Here is an 18,924-nt window from a genome sequence, read left to right as displayed (position 1 = left end):
TGGCTGTAAGCCATGTCTTGGACGTGGGAGCTGTCTTCCTCCCCCAGTGCTTTGCTATCTCCCGCTTGGCCAGAAGAAGCCCTAGAGTGGCCAGTTTACGGACATTCTTTGGGAAATTGACCGTATAACCCAGCAGTGCGACCTCAGGAGTGGGAATGAGTGTAAGCCCTAGCATCTCTTCTAGGATCTTGTGAACCTGAGCCCAGAATGTCTGCAGTCTCGGACACGTCCAGGCCATGTGTGCAAAATCGGCATGTGGTGCAGCGCATTTCCAGCAGGCGTGCGGCCGCGCAGGATCAATGGCGTGGAGTCTAACCGGGGTCATATACCAACGGCGTAGGAATTTATAATGTAGGAGTTTGTGACGGCTATTCAATGACACTGTGTCGGTGACCTTGCAACATGTCGTCCATTGTTCGTCCGTGATAGGCCTACCAAGGTCTGTCCCCCACTCCTCCCGCGCACGATCATCCGCACAGGGGACCCGCGCCGCGCACGCCCTGTACAGCTTGGAAACAATATGTGCCCCCGTATCGGCGTCAATCAGGATGATGAGAGGTTCAAGGGAGGCCGGCTCGAGGGGGAATCCCTGAATCTCCGCCCGGGCGGCGCAATAGAGCCGGCGAAGAACGAACCGGTCCATGAATGTAGCGTCACTTAATCGCGCGTCCTCTGATGCCGAGAAAATGTGCCCACCCGGGTACAAGTCCCCGATCCTGGTGAGGTCAAATTTCGTCAACGTTCGTCGCACCAGTGCTTCATCCGTGCCAGGCAACAGCCCAGGGTTGGGTATCGGGAGGGAAGACGAATACAGCAGAGGCTGAGCCAAATAGCGCGAGAGCCTGTTCCATGCCCAGCTGGCGGTAGACACGGTTTGAATGTCCTTTGGGTCCCTGGGGACACCTTTGGGCAACACCGTCGACAGGCGACCCGGGAGGACAAAGTCCGCCTCTGGGCGAAGGAATGGGATCCGAGCATCAGGGTGATACCAGGCATAGGCATGGGCACACTGAGCGACTAAATAGTATAAATATAAATCCGGCACTCCAAGGCCGCCACGATCTTGTGGGAGTGTGAGGGTCGCCCAGCGGATCCGGGGGTGTTTCCCGCCCCAGACCAGCCTAATCATGAGGGACCGCAGTGTGGAGAAGAAGGCCCGGGTCAGAGGGATAGGGATGTTATTGAAAAGATACAAGAATTTGGGGAGCACTATCATTTTAAGAATAGCTATCCTGGCGGACATAGAGAGCGGGAGCCGCAACCACCCATCCACCTGAGTCTCCAGCCGCGCAATCGCGCGGCCATAGTTGAGGCGGATGATTTCGTCCGTGTTCAAATGTATTTGTATGCCCAAGTATCGCACCGAGTCTGAGCACCACTCAAGAGGGAACTCACATTGCCATGGGGAGGTGCCGATAGTCAGTGGGAAGATGATGGACTTATGCCAGTTTATGCCCAGGCCCGAATGGCTACCGAAACGAAGGATCTCCTGTATCAAGGGGGCCAGGTTGGCCTGCGGCTCCCTGACATACAGGATTGTGTCATCGGCATAAAGAGAGGCCAGCAATGGGCCCGTCCGAAACTGGAGACCCCTGTGGAGGTGCCGCTCTTGGAAATGCCGAATCAGGGGGTCCATAGCCAAAATGAACAAGAGCGGTGAAAGCGGGCAACCCTGCCGCGTACCGCGCGTGAGTGAGAATGGGCGAGAGAGCGTGCCGTTGAGACGCAAACGGGCCGTAGGGCGACTATAAAGGAGTCTGACGGTCGCCAGGAAGTTCATGGGCATGCCCATGCGCTCCATGACGGAAAGAAAGAAAGGCCACTCCAAAGAATCGAACGCTTTTTCGGTGTCTAGGAGGATCGCGGCAGCCGGAGTGGTCGGGTTAATTCTGTGCAGAACCGTGAAGAGCGTTCGCAAATTAAGCGACGTCGAGCGGCGGGGGACAAAGCCGGACTGTGCGGGCGATATAATGAATTCCATCAGCTGGGAAAGCCTGTTGGCCACTATTTTGGCCAAGATCTTATAGTCAGTGTTTAAGAGGGAGAGGGGCCTGTACGACCCACACAATGTAGGGTCCTTATTCGGCTTCGGGAGCAGCACAATGACCGCCTCACTAAGAGTTGACGGGAGGGAGCCACGCTCCAAGGCCTCCGCATACACTTCTATTAGCTTGGGCGCCAGCAGATCCGAAAAGGCCTTGTAGAAGTCAGCGGAGAAGCCATCAAGGCCCGGGGCAGAAGAGCCCCGGAGCACCTTGATCGCCCCCCGCACCTCCGCCACCGTTATAGGTTCCGCCATGAACTCCTGCATGCCCTTATCCAGGAACACCAGAGCGATTTCAGATAAATAGGCCGCACGCGCGGCCGCGGAGTCACCCAACTTGGTGGTGTATAGATCTGTGTAGTAGGCCAGGAACTCGTCCCGGATCTCAGCGGGCGTTGTGCGGAGCTCCCCGTCCGTGCCCCGCACCTCGGCGATCAGGGACTTGCTGTATGGTGGTCGCAAGGCCTGCGCTAGCGTGCGCCCTGGTCTGTCCCCCTCTCCATACCTACGCGCAACCTGGTATTTCCCCAGATACAGGATCTCCCTGTCCGCGGCCTCCTGGAAGTCAGATAACAGTCGTAAGCGCCTGGTAAATACCTCGTCCGCGGGTGCTTGCTGCGCCTCAGTGTCTAGCGCGTCTAGCTGTGTCTCCAGTTGTGTTATTGTGGCGCGCAATACTTTCAGGACCCCCGCGTGCTTAGCAATGCAGACCCCTCTGATGTATGCCTTGAACCCATCCCAGAGCACTGCCCACGAGTCCACCGAGCCAGTATTTATGGTGAAGTAGTCCTCTATCGCCTCGGAAACGTCGTGCACAAAAAGGTCATCCAGCAGCGCCCTCCCAGGGAAGCGCCACTGCCGCTCAAACCCCTCAGGTCGAGGAACGTCTAAGCCAAGCAGGACTGGAGAGTGGTCCGAGTACGTTCTCGGGAACGTCCTCAACGCGCGGAACCAAGGGGACAGGCCCGGGGAGAGGAGCCAGTAGTCAATTCTGGTCCAAGTGTTGTGCTGCCCTGAAAAGTGTGTGTAGTCAGTAGTGTTTGGGTGTCGCCTGCGCCATATATCCGTCAACAGGAATCGACGGCAAAGGTCCTGGAATGCGCGCCCTGCCCTAGGCTTAGAGTCTGTGGCCCCAGAGGTGCTATCCAGCCCCACATCCAGCAACATGTTTAGGTCGCCGCCCAGCAAAACGCCAGCCGGCGCCAGGGTTACCAGATGGGCCGCAAGCGCATTGAAAAAATCCGGGGAATCAGTGTTGGGGGCATACACACAGACAAGAGTAACAACATGGCCCATCAAGACCCCCTGTACAATACAGTAGCGCCCCTCCCTGTCCCCTAGGAACGTTTGGCATTGAAACGGGACTCTCTTATGGATCAGCACCGCAGTGCCTCTGGCGTAATTACTATAATTAGCGAAGTATCGGTGAGCGCCCCAGGAAGCCGCAAAGCGGGAGGGCATGGGGCCATGCAGATGAGTCTCTTGGAGAAAAGCAATGTCCACCTGATGCCGATTTAAGTAATGCAGTACTTGTTTGCATTTACTCCGGTTGTTCAGGCCCCGGACATTCCAAGTCATTAACGATAGATTGAGAGGAGCTTCATTCAAACCTATGTGGGCCATTGATGCCAGTCAGCAAGTGATGGGAGCAGCAAAATCGGGATGTCACTGTGTATCAATAAAGTTCGTTCACACATAGCCGTAGTAGTAGAATCAAAATTGCTTACCCCAACCCCCCTCCCCCCGCCCAGCCAAACCACGCAAACGTGAGGCAATCCCAATTCTGGAAAAAAAGAAGAACATAGCTCTAGGCAGGAATACCCAGTGTAACCAAACAACAAAAAGTAGAGCATCGTAACAGAAAACGACCCCAGCGGTTTCAACCAAAGGGGGGTGACAACGATCCGCAATCAACCCAGCGCTGCAGAACCAATATACTCCAAATGTTAGTACGTCCTCAAATAACCAAAGTCAAAACAGTGCAAAGTTCAGTAACGGGCGCAGTCTCAGCCGACACCGGAGGATGAGAACAGGTCCTGGCTGCCCGCAGACCCACTACCAGGGGGAGACCGTCCACCCTCATCTCCCCCCGGCGGGCCCCCGCGCGGCTTGTAGGTACGGCAAAACTCCTGCACCGCAGCGGGATTGTCAAATAGCCGAGCTCGGCCATCAACCTCGACCCGGAGCCGGGCCGGATAGAGCATGCCATATTTAAGGCCCAGGTTCCGGAGCGCCGCCTTCACCCCCGCATACTTACGCCTGGCCTCCTGGACCATGGCGGTGAAGTCTGGGTAGAATGAGAGTCTTGCACCTTGCCAAGTAATCTCGCCCTTCTCTCTGGCAAGCCGCAAGGCCGTGTCACGGTCTCGGAAGTTCATAATGCGGGCAATCAGGGGGCGAGGCGGGAGCCCCGGGTTAGGCCTCGGCCCCAGGGAGCGGTGGGCACGCTCCACCACGAAGCCAGGAGTGAAGGAGTCTCTCCCAAAGATATCAGCCAACAGTTGTTCCACAAAAACATCCAGCCGGCCCGTGGCCGTGGACTCCGGAACCCCAATAATCCGTACATTGTTTCGCCGACTGCGCGATTCCAAATCTTCGTTTTTGCTGGCCACTTCCTTCAGTATGCGCTCCAATCTGTCCACCCTTTTGATCTCCTGTACCGATTTATCCTCCACTGCCGAGATCCGGGCCTCAGCCTCTCCCAAACGCTTGTCATGGGCCTGGATTTTGGCCCCCATAGTTTCCAGCGTCTTATTTAGGGCGTCAAAGCGACCATCCAGGGCCCTGAAGCCGGCACGCATCTCCTGTAGCCAGTCCGGGGCCGGAGCCGGAGCCTGGGTCGTCGCGCCGCCGGTCGCCCCATCAGCCGGGTCCGGCATGTCAGGGGGGTTATCCGCGGGCTGCTCAGACAGTTTCTCGAATTGCAGCGTTTTCTGTTTGGGGTCCTTGCGACCCATTCTCACAACCGCCAGACGTGTGGAGCGCAAGGGAGGCGATGGTGCGATGGAGCCAATCTGGTCTGGAGCACTGATGAGGGTTGGCCCACCGGGCACCGGACAGATCACGTCCTCACTGCGCAGCAGGCAAGAGCCACGACTCCGTGTAGCCAGCAGGGCCCCAATGGAACATCAAGTGCGCCATCGCGATGTGGTCAGCAGCCACGATTCGGCACCGCCGGGAGGGGCAAGGGAGGAACGCAACAACCAGCCGCGGAGCACATGGCAAAACCCGAGAGGGCCCAAGTGACGAGGCCGAGACAACCCGGGCGTCGGGCCCAGCGCAGGGCCCCAACCGCCCCACCGCCAGCAGGCCGTCCCGCCACACCTCCCAGGCTCCCCGACCGGATTAGTCCGGGGCCCCAGGGAGGAGACAACGAGTGAGGCCGCGGCCGGAGCGCAGGGCCAGAGCCGTGCGCCCGGTCGCCCCCCGGCCCGCAACGGCGTAGGGAGAAAGAAGCGGGCCCCCGCCAGCCAGCACCCCGGTGCTCAATGCCCCCCCCTCCGAGCCCCCCGGGTACCTGTCTCTCGGCCGGCCGCCCTCCTCGCACTCGAGTCCCCCGATCCCGGATCAGCCCGCCATCTTGGGCCTCAGGATGGTGTGCTCATCTCCGGGCGCCCCCGCGGCCCGGGAGGTCCGCTCTGTATCCCAGCGCACTCCGGGGTCTTAGTAGGGTCAGCGGCAGCGTCTGGCGTCCCGCGCCCGCATCAGGAGGGCGAGGAAAGCAGGGTTTGCGCCGGGTCGATGGCGGAGCTTCAACGCCGTGCGGCCATCTTAGCCCGCGGCTTGGCCACGCCCCCAATTATGTCAAACTTGGTTAAAACACTCTACCTTATCTTCTGTTAAACAGCATTTGTCAATGTTATCGAATGCTGTAGATTTATCAGATTTCATAAAAGGCCCGATTGGCCCTAGGCCTAAACGATGGATATATGTAGTTTACAATGAAATTTGGAAATTGTCTCAAATTGAAGCCGTTTCACGTTTAAGGGCTATAGACCAAGCTAATCTTGAAAAAGTTATTGCTGTTGTAGATAACAGTATTAATACCCTTTCTTCCAGGATATACACATTGGACAATATTGTTTCTTCTGTTGTTGATATTGTACAGGATGATGTATCTGTGTTATATCAGGGTCAGAACCAATTGCGCTCTATTATGCAGTTAGCGTGGACCTTACAGACGCTTAAAATGGGTCGAGTGCCATGGGACTATGTAAATGCGTCCTCTTTGTTTTTGCCTTTTAATTTGACTGAAAGACAACAGTCTATGTCCATGAAAGATGCCACTTATACCCTTTTACAAAAAAAAAATTAGACCCATTACCATTCTCAGTAGCGGAAACAAGCTCTGCTGTTTGGCTCGTTCACGGGGTTATAACACTGCCATTCTCCTTATTTGAATTTACATCATGCATGAAACATTTTCCCCTAGGACGCTATGAACCATTAGGAAACTCATTCCTTCATGAAGTTTGGTTACTCCCCTTCACGTTTGGATGTTTGCGTGATGACACAGAGGTGTATCTGACTGGTGAATCTTGCAATTCTTCCATTAGACACTCACTTGTGTGCAAAAATATACAATTGCACGGCACTTGTAATTTAGAGGTGCCTAATTTAGTGTTCATTTGAAAAGGAAAGCCTGTCCCCTCGATTTAACCAACATTCACACTGCTGTCTAACGGCAGTTATTTACTTCTGAATAATGAAAAATGCACCGGCATGTTAATAGGCATACCGTACATTGTGACTGTGTCGCAACATGTAGTTTGCTGCAAAAATTTGCAGTTTCCTCAACCTCGTGGATGTCCCGATATCTCAATTTGGCCTTCCATTCCGACCTTGAAGGCAGAGTCCGACAAGCTGAGCCGAATAAGAGCTTTATTGTCCCAGAAAGAAGTTTCTCTCACTTCTGCCCATGAGACCTGTGTCCAGCAGGTGGCTAATACAAGAACAGAAGTTCAAGCACTTTTAAATCCTGACCTCCCACAACATTTTGGTGAACTAATTCTATTTTTATTGCTTCTCATACAACAGGGCTGGCTCATGTTTTTTAAAACTGTGGGCTCTGGCCTTGTAACATCTTTTCAAACTATTTTTGGTGTGATCCCGGCTTTCATTCATTCTATTGTTTCCAGCGTCTTCGGCGGGTTGCCACTAATACTCGCCTTAGCTGCCGGGGTCTTCCTGTTGATTTTCCTGCTCTGAAATGGCTGCCCCTCTTGTGGTCGTTCACAACCTGTCGCGACTACAGCTGCTTCGTAGCCGCATGCTTCAGTGCTACGGTACCTTGCACTGGCCACTCTAAGCATGGCTTATGATCTGCCTTTCCGATTTCCATGGCACACTTTTGTGCAACCAGTTTTCTCATGCTTGGAATGTCCTTTTCAATGGGCTTTAGATCTCTGCCTCACAAACACAGCGTCTCCTGACCCGGACTTTGTCTTACTGATGAGCCCGCTAGTGTCTCGTGAGCAGGACTGTTCCGGTATGGGTCTGATGGCATGTGCAGCTGCCCTAGGAATGCTAGCTCAGTGGGATATCGGTGCAGCAGCAAATGATTTCCTGCAACGGAGTTACATCGAGTACCACGCAAGTTGCCCACCGATGGTGCTGGAAGCACCCATCATTAATGGGCATGTTTGCTCCTTTGAATTACTTAACTGAATGGCGTCTACTTTTTCAGACAATGACAATGATTTGCAGTTAGAAGCTGTCGCCATTGCACTTACACGCTGATGGATTGATGAGACAAGGCCACCCAGATATTTTTTTTTATTTTTTCCTTTTCATAATTTTTTTTTTTTAATTTACTACCAAAAGGATATTCTTGAAACGAAAATACCTTTACTCTTTTTCTCACCCAATTGACATTCTTCGCTTACAGGTCGCATAAGCTCTTGTTGGTCAGACCTTTTAAACTCTGTGTTCTCCTTCGATCACTGTGTGTAGGACTGCCCAAGGGGAGAGTGTCGTGAGGGTTTAGGGGTGCCAGTGGACGTTGCTAAGTTAGTTTTAGTTTGTGCTTAGCATCACCGCCATCTTGCCGCTTATGCACACAACACTACATGCCTTGGTTCCCGTAAACACTTTTGCTCGTGCTGCTTCACATGGGAACTGCCTGCCTTCCACTATTTCTGTTGTGCTCTGAGTTTTCGTCTGTACATCGTGTTAAAGGCCAGAAAACAACTCCACTGGTTAATCGGCTTTGGTCCGTCCCACACACATATAGACATAACATGGAACACAGCTGCGCTTCTGACTTTTTTGGATGCTTTTAATATTGCACGGGATGCAAGTTAACAACACTTGGAGAAAACCTTTCCAGAGGAAGAGCTGTGCTTGTCCGGAGATGTAAATCCTATCATCTAAGACTTGAGGTAGGGGGTTCCGCTGTCCAAGCCCAGAGGTCTTCCACTGATATAATAAACATAGCTTGTAGCACAGGGAGGGTGGTAAAGCCCTATAAGGCTTCATCCACTGTCATTATAATATGCTATCCCCGTTCGTATTATATGGAATTGTAACCATGCTGATTAAATAGTTTTTATGCATTTGTTTGCTAATGTTAGCACGTGTACTGCATTACAGAGCATGTTAGTTGAAATAAACATTTTTAAACTATACAGTGTCTCTTGTTACCCATATTGTGAACAGGTATGAGTATCTAAGTGAAAGAGTATCTTGTTCCCACGAATTCTGAGAGGCCCTGAGTCACATGTTCTAGGATATACAATCATTGGTAGCTCCGCTGTAGTACGGAGAACAAATGGGATTCTATAGCTAGCTGGATAGGGGTTCTGGGCACTGAGGCGTGTTTTGGTACACCACAATACACCAAAGTCCTGGTTTCCTGTGCATAGTTCTGTGTATGTGCAGAATCCCTGCAACAGTTTGCAGCAAATTCCAGACTTGTAGGATATTCTCAAAGAATCCTAGATTATTTACTCAAAAACTACTCGAGTCGTAGGTTTCCAAGAGTATTGGGGTACATATAATTTACAAAGTCTGAATTTCCAAGTGGAAAATTGTAAACGTTAAATGCAAATTATCTTTGTTCATTGGAGAAGTGTCTACCCTTATTGATTGATTGATGGTGGGTCTTCGAGTTGCCAGTCTGGAAACATATTTTCTCCTGCCCTTGATAATAGCAAATTTGCATCCGTTTCCAGAGTGGTAAAGTACCTGCAATTACAAAAACACCCACATTTATCGTACAGGTAGACATTCCACGTTCCTAAATGGTTGTTACAAAATGTGGTCAGCTTCGAACATGTAAATCAGAATTGACATTTGGAGTTCCTAGAGGTCATCTTACCTGTACTAAAGCCTTAGCCAGTCTGGTCTAGAGAGATTTGTTTGTATGCAGATGGATTTCTTCCTTTAGGAAAATGGACTGCCTCTAACAGGGTGATATAAATTTCGTTTTTTGAATCTTATTCTGTTGCTACCACTGTGAAAAGTCTTTGAAGGCCACAAGACGGCATATTTCCGTACATGTGAGTGCACCATAGAAATCTGGATCACGCCAGAACGAAGAATATCAACTGCTGTGTTCTGGAGTCTTAAAGAGTGCTCTGGTGTTGGGCTGTGTGTGAGAGATACGAGTCCACCACACAAATATATTTGCTTCACCCATTTTAGTATATTTATTGTACACCTGCTCTCAATCAACTGCTGTTTTGTAATTCTTGTATGTTGCCTACATTTTACACATTGCTTTTCCTCAATGACTTTCTGACTTAAACTTTTCACCAACTACCTAATATGCTTTACTTGTGTTTTACACTCTATTCAATTATAATTTTAGTGTTTTTTACTATGGTTAAATCTCATTTTGGGCAGTAGTTACATTTTGTATATCCAATTGGACATCTACTTTTATGAACGTGCACAGAATTTACATATGACAGCAAAAAGATATCTGAGCTATGTATTGTAACAAGCAAAGCAGGAACAAGATATTCTGAGTGAACCTCTTCAGATAAATTCCCTCACCCGTTCCTTCTGAGGACATCATCTCTTGCAAACAAAATGTTTTAGACAAATAAGGGCACAAGCATGCTATTGAATCAGCTAATTTAGATTCAGTTCTGTGTAAGAATAGAAAATCAGATTCTACGGCTGTGATTATCATCCTCCAATTGATTAAATCACAGGGGCGGTCATAGCATTACGACCAATTGTGGCTACTGTATTCATACGGCGTCTGTGGTGACAATGCTTAATAATTATAGTTAGCTATTTTACATGTTTTAGTTTCCGCACCATTGTATGATAACTCTAAGTCGTTTTTATCTATTTCCATCTCCGGCACAGTTTAATTCTTATTCGATATGTAAATATTTAACTGTTTACCCATCTCAAAACTGTGGCAAAAATGGTGGGTTCTCCTTTGATTTCAAGGTGGATATTCAGGTCCCAATTCACGAAGGGGCTCTCTCTAAGTAGAATTCCTCCTGCATTTGTATGAAATGTCTGACTTTTTGGGGATTTGCAAAGCTTCGCAGCAGTAGTTTTGGTAATTTTACACAGTCTTGATATACAGGAGTACTCAATGCTCAGTTACATAAGGATAGGATCATGAGGAATGATAACCAGGTTCACAGTTCTGCTTACTAAAATGTAAAACTGAAGTTCAGAAGCACCTTTCAACTATATTTTATTCTCACAAGGTATGTACTTTTTGCCCTGGAAAATTCCTTCTCCTGGCCACCCATGAAAAGTGGAGGTGTTCCCAAATACACTCACTCCTGCCCCTGACAAGAGTATATTTGTTTGTGTTGTAAATATTCACTCACTTTTACAGGTGGACGCCTCCAGGTACACCCACTATCTCACTTGTGCCACTAACCTTTTGAGCTCTGAGTTTGCCAATCCTATTTACAAGGGTGAAATTCTGCTGCTCCGGATTCTGTGCTCATTAATGAGACTTAGCCTTTACAACTGCCCCTCAACAACAGCTACTTTGAGGTTCATCGCTGTACAACACATTCCACCAGCAGAGTTATCAGAACCTCTACAAGAGACTCAAACAATCGGAGCCTCCATCCTTGAACAGTACACTCTTAACAGCAGTGCTACTGCGGCATGTGCGGGGGACAAAAAAAAAAAAACATACCTGCAGCCAGACGTCTGCCGCCTTGCTGCCTCTTCAGCTCCAATGATGCTCACACAGGCTCCTAGACTCCCCTGCACCAATCCAGACGCTACTCTCATGCTGGTATTATCCAGCATTAGAGAAGCATAGGGATTGGCCAGAGCGGGCTGGTTACACGATCCAGCGGGGATAGGGAGCCTGTGCTCCTGAGCCCTGCTGATATCTCCAAGCAACAGCGTGGAGATATCCAATTGCGCATGTTGGTTTGGTCGTCCTAAGATGGCCGGCCAAACGACATATACACAATAAGTAAACTTAGGTATGCTCTGCTTTTGGTTATTTTTCAAGATATTTTCCCCAGTGCTGCTAAATGTTTTCTTTATTTGGATAATCCTATTAATGAATTATCACTTGTTGATAAAAAAAAGATTTCACTGAGCAATATTTGAAACATATTTATCATCCTTCCACAGTATTCGGCAAAGTACCAGCGCCACGAAATGTGCGGTTGAATTCTGTTAATTTTAGACATGTTCTACATTGGGACTCTCCAGTTTATCATGGAGGAAATCTGACATACACAGTGAAGTACATGTGAGTATGCTGTTTATTTCTTTTTATTGTATAGCTCAGTCTATAAACATTAATAATTGTAATCGCATAAACTGCTTTTTATGACAAAGGGAGACAACACAGTAGCAATGTCTGTTTCGCAAATGTGATTTGATTTTACACTGAAGGCCAATTCAATTATCCTTTGTTCCTACATAGTTACAATTTAAGTGACTCAAGTTAATTGTACTCTGATACACATTTACTAAATGTACTGTTCTATTGCGGTCTGATGTGACCTGGTTTCATCTCTGGGAAACCAGATAAACATAGTCTTTGATGATGTCATATGCCTTCAGTGTTGTTATTGATAAAGTAATGGGGAATTTTATGTGTGATGTCATCCCTAATGTTTAGAATGATGTGATTTGTGATGTTATAGGCAGTGGCATGCGTGAGTCCATTAGCCATGCATTGGGGATTTAAGGCTGAATAATTTACATTTTTCACAGCCTGGTGGGCAGAAAAGCTGGATTTTATTAAAGGCATGGAGGCTAAGATTATGCAGACCCCCTTTAGTGCCAGCTCACAGCAGCAGCAATTGAAGAATATAGAACTTCAACAAAATTCTAATAAGGTATAAGGTCACCCCACATGCAGTCTTCTCCCTTCTTTGGTGTTGCAAACAAGATATCTTTTAAGAACTTTAATTTCCAAACATAAACTCCATCAATGGAAAACTTCTTAATCGGAAAGAAAACAACAGATTTTGAGATAAAGTAGGAAGGGTATCAATGTGGAGCGATAATCTTAGCTTCCGTGTCTTTAATAAAATCCAGCTTTTCTGCCCACCAGGCTGTGAAAAATCTAAAATTTATGGCATGACACAAAGCCCAACGTTATGCAAGTTTAAATTGCGTTTAACACATTATCAATTGCGCTTGAAACAGGTCTAAAATTGGAACTTTTAAACATATATTCATTGGACCAACCTGCATCCCTAAGGATATCTTGCAGACCTCCCCCAGACATGAAAGCTTTGAAAGCTGAAGCACCCCTAATAGAGTGTGCTCCAAACATAGCGACATTCACACCTGCTTCCTTCATTACCTCATTCACCCATCTTGCTAAGGTGGGATAAGAAACAAGCTCTATGGGGCCATCTATGGAATATTAACATTTGTTCTGTATTTCCCCTCAGACTGTCAGTCCTCCTCTCATACTCCATCATGCATTTCACTGCGCAAAGTCTTTCATTCTGTGTAAAGAAAGAGTAGAAAACAGAAGTTGACATGGTCTTAGTTCTCCTTTTCAAATAAAAGCAAACCCTTCAGGTGATATCAAATGTCTTCACATCTGAAAGTCCATTTAAATAATACCAGGCAGAGTAAGACAGTACGTTTATGAGAGATATGTTTCAAGGATAGGCCAGAATTCTCATCCAAACTCACTTTGACCTGCAAAACATCCCTAACATCCCTAACATCCCATAAAGCAGTGTATTTCACAGTAGGTGGGTTTACTACCTGCATGATTTTCTTAGTCAATACGTTCTGACCCACAGAGACTCTGTCCACTAAACAATGACCCGCTGCTATAGCTGAACTGTAAACATTAACTGTTCTATAGGAGAGTCCTGATGCAATCAATTCTGATAATTAATTAACCACATATATTAAATCAGTTGAAACATGATTATAATTCCATCTGAGACACCAACAAACCCATTTCTACCAAGCCAGTGTATATGCTTTCCTTGTGCCAGGTGCCCATGAATCCGATATGACCTTGAAAGCATCTGCCGAAAGGGTTGGGATCTGCCACTGCCTCCTAAACTCCTCCAGGTCATCAGCGTCAATTATCCTTGCTCTACAAGAGGGTGTGGCACTCGTTCTGGACCTATCACTATGTCCCTGAAAGTCAGAATTAGGATTGGCAAGTCTAAGCTCATTTATACTAAGATTGGGGACCATGCCTGTGACCTCTAAAGAGGTTCGATTGTAAATTAGCAGTGGTTCAAAGGATTGCAGTTTTTTAAAGATAAAATTCAAAATGAGAGGACAACGGAACGTTTGGTTCTTGATTCCAGTCACTCTTAATGTGAATTTATATATTTTAAATATATTACATTGATTTTATATCTAGAGTTGGTGCTATCACTATTGTGATATCTTTGTTCCTGCATACGTGTAATAGTAGTCTTGGCAGCATGGCAAACGGAGAGAAAGCATAAGGTGCTAGACCCTATCAGTTTTGAAGGAAAGCATCCACTCCCCAGGTCTGAGGGTCCAGCCTCCAGCTGAATAATTTCGACAGCTGTGTATTAAGTCTGTCTGCAAAGAGATCCACCCAGAAGGGTCCCGATCTGGTCTGAATACTGAGCAAAATGTCCCTGTTCAACTTCTAATTGCTGGAATCGCTGAAATCCTAGGAAGACCAATCCACCACACCATTGCTTACTCCAGGAATATGTTCCACCACTACTGAAATGCCCCTGCTTAAGCAGTAACCCCAAAAGACCTTCACTAAATCTGCGAGCCCCTTGGAGTGAGGACCTCCCATCTTGTTGACGTACCTGACCGCAGATCCGTTGTCCATCGATGGGGATGGGAATTTCCGGGTCTTTTTCTTGCCCATCTGTAGAGTCCAAGGCACCGCTCACGTCACCACCAGTGAGTGATGCCATTTTATTGAGGCTTTGGGCTTTTTTACTTCTTTAGGCAGGCTTTTCCCTGCAGCCCTCTTTCCCTGGGCCTAACTGCCCCTTCAGGAAGTCCTGTGCCAACAACTGGCCATCCTTTCTTAGAGAGGACTTCCAATTTTTGATTAATTGTCTCATCCAGTCACCCTATTCCCTTATCCAGGGCTTTGTTTATAATCCGCTACAATCTATCCTTCACAGTGTTTCCTACAGGTTCAAGGAACATGGTCAATAAATAAGAAATTATCAAATTACTGTGGCTCTGAGAAAAAAACAGCTGTTCCCACAGTTGGTTGTACTACAACTGCCTGAATTGAATTAGATTGACCAACCAGTTAAAATGGCCACTCCAGTATGAAAACTGTTAAAATGGCTGACAGCACGCACAGAGCATGCTTGGCCGTCTGCTAAGGGCTTTTCCTTCACAGTTATAATGGTCCTCGTTTTATTTTAATACCTCCATTCACTTTAAAAAATAAAAAAAAATATTTATTGATTTTGGCGGTGCGATCGCTAGGCGTTGCACCGCTGGACTTAATCTGAGTAAGCCGGCAGCTGCTGAGAAAGGGAGTTCCTACGGGGATAGAGGGGTTCCGCGGCGAGGCCACACTGGTATTCCAGCAACTGAGGGTCCTGGGGTAAAGTACAATTACAAAATAGGTAGGATATTACAGAGAAAGGACTGTACTTATCTTATGAGCAGCAGCAGCAAGGAAGGGAGAACACTGTGTGTGGAGGGCCTTTATACCTTATTAGAATATTTTTGAAGTTCTATATTCAATTGTTGCTGCTGTGAGCTGGCAGTTAAGGAGATTTGCATAATGTTAGACTCTGTGTCATAAAATTGCCTTACATGGTGATATTTTGTGTTTGTTCGGGGTATTGTTGTAACTTTATTCTCACTTCAAATGGAGTTTTCATAAGGAATGTGTGAAGCTTTCATAGCACAACCCTTCTGTGATGTAGATAAACTCAAAGTGTCCCTTCAAATAAAGTGTATCACAGGTCTGGGTCAATCACGACTGTGGTGCTTGTATGTGGTACATACAGTCATAACCATAGTTAGTTACCTGATAAATAGGACCCAAAGGGGCTGCACACAATGTTTCATGGGTTTGTGAGGTCTATTCATGAACCGGCTACTGCCCACAGGTGCTGAGTTGGGCGGACTACTTAAATGCAACAAAAGCAACCTGCAACGTTTTGCTGCCTATCACGTCCCATAGTCTTTGGCTGCAGACTTAATGGATGTGCTTGATAAGCGCACTGCAGGGCTTGCCTTCTAGAAGTGTCTGTACCACTCAGGCACACAATACAGTCTACGGGTTTTGGCAATAGACTATGATAGGTTAAGCGTGTGATAACATGAATTACACAGTAAACATCCCTCAAAGCCCACCAAAATATAATAAAATAACAACAATCTTAAACTGTGGAGTCTGTTTTGGAGTATAGTTAACTACTGCAATCCATGTAGCATGGGAGAGTGTTTGAATTACAAGACAGAAATGGGATACCCAGGATTTGGTAGGGTAGAAAAGGTAATGAGGGCTTGATGTTCAGCAATGGATTATGTGGCTTCTAATAGGGAAACCTGATAAGGCAGGTGGACACTGTAGACTTGATGCTATTGGGATATCAATGTAGATTTAATTGGGAGGATGCACATGAGTGTCATTGCATGTAATAAATGTACCATGTGCGTCACATATGCATCTATGGCCCATGCAGATCAAAAAGATGTAATTAGCATATCAATATCAATTAATTTTTCGTGCGTCGGGAGGAAGGGAACCACAAACCATTCATGCAGGAGTCGAGGCAAGCCAGAGAGTGAGACGTCCTGACTACATGATTGACAGCAACTCAAATCTTAAAGACGCCAAAGCAGTGCCACAGCGCACACGCTGATCAAACTGGTCCCTGTGACACCGCGCAAATTACAGGAATTGGGGCTTCGCTGGCAACAGTTCTGAAAGATCACAGACAAATACATTGAATAGTCCGATACAATCCGAACTGTATCACCAGCAGCTTGCGCATTTTCCCCCCTTTTATACAAAAGAGTTCGACCGAGTCCTGGTCCTGATGAGAACCCTCCAATGACAATAGGGTTCCGAAACGCGTCGGCCTTCACAGCTAGATGAAATTATTAGCATTGCACTGATTGATACAGTGGTCAAACAAGGCAGCATGCCTGTTGTATTCTCATTATCGACTAGCTGTGTGTAGCAGGTGGCAGTAATTCAAATTGTAAACTGGTCTGCACCGTTACATTTTTTCTTTTTTCAACTTAAGGACTGGTCATTTTTGTTCATTTGTCATTATTAATGTTCTTTGTCATGTAACCATTAAATGTTAAGTATTTTGTCTATTCCTTGATATTGTTGAATGCACGTCTGTTCTTTTCCTATGTCATGAATTCAATGTCTTTTTGTATGTCAAAAAACTACGTGAAAGTAAAAAGGTGAAATAAAAACACCAAACCCTGCTTATTTGTCTAAAAGAAGGGTTCTTTCTAAAGAAATTCTAGTTAATAATACGTCCAATCCTTCTACCTTCTTTTTTTGATGCTACATTTCTGTGACATGTGTCAATTTCATTTTGCCCTTAGAATACAAAAAATAAAAACCTGATTTCAAAGTGGAGAGTGTGTTATTGAAATGTAGATAGTGCTGCGGAGGAAGTGCATGCTGGCTGAAACTTTGAAGAGTGGTGAGACGGGAAGTAAACAAAAAAAAGGTTTGACATTTGTGTGGGTGAAGGTTGGCTCTACAAGGGAGATTTGCAGCATGTTAAAGAGACAGGAAGGAAAACAGGACATGAGTAAACAACACTTGTCACTTGAGCCTTGTGGTGGGAACCGAAATGCATATTGTTGAGACATCATTCTTTATTCTTTAATTGTTCAAGAAATTACAGATGGACACAACTTGTGGGACATGACTGAATAGTAACCCCTAGATCATTAAACCGAGTGACTATGACCTAAATTCAAAGAGTTGTATTGTACGTGCCCTCCCCTCAGGACAGTGTAGGACCGGGATTGAAAAAGAGTTCCCCCTGAGAAGAGGAAAAGTACTGTTTGAGCTGATGTGTTAGTGCTTGGGGGTTGATTTGTGGGCAGACCAACAGAAATGAGAGCACTTGGAGAAAATGGGACTCCCGTCCAGAGCCCCAGAAACAATGAAACAAAAGGGAGGAGGAAATCAACAATATAACTCCAGGGTTGTGGACTGAAGCCAATCGCTTGAAGGAGGAAGGTGTGCCCCTGGTACAACAGGCGATCTTAAGGGACAGGGGTACCCCAAATAAAAAGTGAGCAAAACCTCAGCCAGTATAGCGACATTTGAGCATGGCCTCCTATATTCTATGAAATTTAAGACAAAAAGACAGCATTGTGTAAGGCAGACCAGGCTCGTTCAGGTGCAAGGAAATGTCGCCCCCTACTTTATTCAGCCAAGCCCTGACTCATCCAGGAAAGGCAGGACACACCTCAACCCTCCCCCTCACCCCAGTGGCTGTCTACAGTGCAAGCACATCCCCATCCCCTGTCACTCCAAAACCAGGCATTCAATCCATAAAACCATCAGTGGCAAACAGGATAGCTAAGCAAGAAAATACCCACTTTCTAAACATGGTATTTTCAAACACACAATATAAAAATCATCTTTACTGAAAGATACATTTTTATATTCTGAGTAGTTCAGGCATACTAAACTCCATCTTTCTATCTTATCCCAGTGTGAAGTTATACTTACAAGGTGTTTTTAGTCAACTCCCATTCTATCCTACGGGACAGATAGCCTTTCAATAGTGAAAAACTGAATGCACAGTAGTTCACTAACAGGACATGTAACACACATCAGTGCATGTCCTACCTTTCACATACACCGCACCCTGCCCACAGAGGTACCCTGCGCCTACTTTAGGGTTGACTGACATGTAATAAAAGTAGAGGTTAGTGCTTGGTAAGTGGGTGCACTTACCAGATCGACATGGCAGTAGAGACTGCGTGCAGACACTGCAGTAGCAGGTCTGAAATCCATTTGAAAGGCTGCTTGTGTGGGTGGCACAATAAGTGCTGCAGGCCCACTAGCAGTATTTGACTTACAGGCCCTGGGCACACACAGTGCACTGTACTTGGGACTTAGTACTAAGTCAAACAAGCCAATCATGGAAAAATCAATCCATATTCACAATTTATAGAGGGAGCACTTGCACTTTGGCACTGATCAGCAGTGGCAGAGTGCCCAAAGCATCTAGACCAGCAAAAACAAAATTCAGCACATAGCAAAAATACAGAAGGCAGAGGCAAAAAGATAAGGGAAAACCCACGCCAAGGATGCCAGATCTAACACGTGTCTCCTCCAGTTGAAAAGTGAGAACTACCCACCCTCCTGGGAGTTCTCTTCAGTAGAGCGGAAAAATCTGGACAGACCATCAACATTGGCGTGTTCTGTACCAGGGCGGTGTTCCACCGTGAAGTCCATCTCCTATAGGGAAATGGACCACCTCAACAGTTTT

At 46.9% G+C, this 18,924-nt stretch overlaps 1 protein-coding gene across 3 annotated transcripts in view; it reads left to right on the top strand.

The window, feature by feature from the left end:
* IL10RB (interleukin 10 receptor subunit beta) overlaps positions 1-18,924 on the top strand; it is a 248,194-nt gene that overhangs the window by 105,138 nt on the left and 124,132 nt on the right. For all 3 annotated transcript variants that reach the window (XM_085621381.1, XM_085621380.1, XM_085621379.1), the window contains exon 2: positions 11,618-11,738. In XM_085621381.1, coding sequence (XP_085477507.1) covers positions 11,618-11,738 — 121 coding nt within the window. The remainder of the gene's footprint in view (positions 1-11,617; positions 11,739-18,924) is intronic.

This window comes from Triturus cristatus, chromosome 8, assembly GCF_964204655.1.
Source record: "Triturus cristatus chromosome 8, aTriCri1.1, whole genome shotgun sequence".
Classification (NCBI taxonomy): Eukaryota; Metazoa; Chordata; class Amphibia; order Caudata; family Salamandridae; genus Triturus; species Triturus cristatus.
The sequence above is the reverse complement of the archived record's forward strand: the minus strand, read 5'-3'. Positions and strand labels throughout refer to the sequence as shown.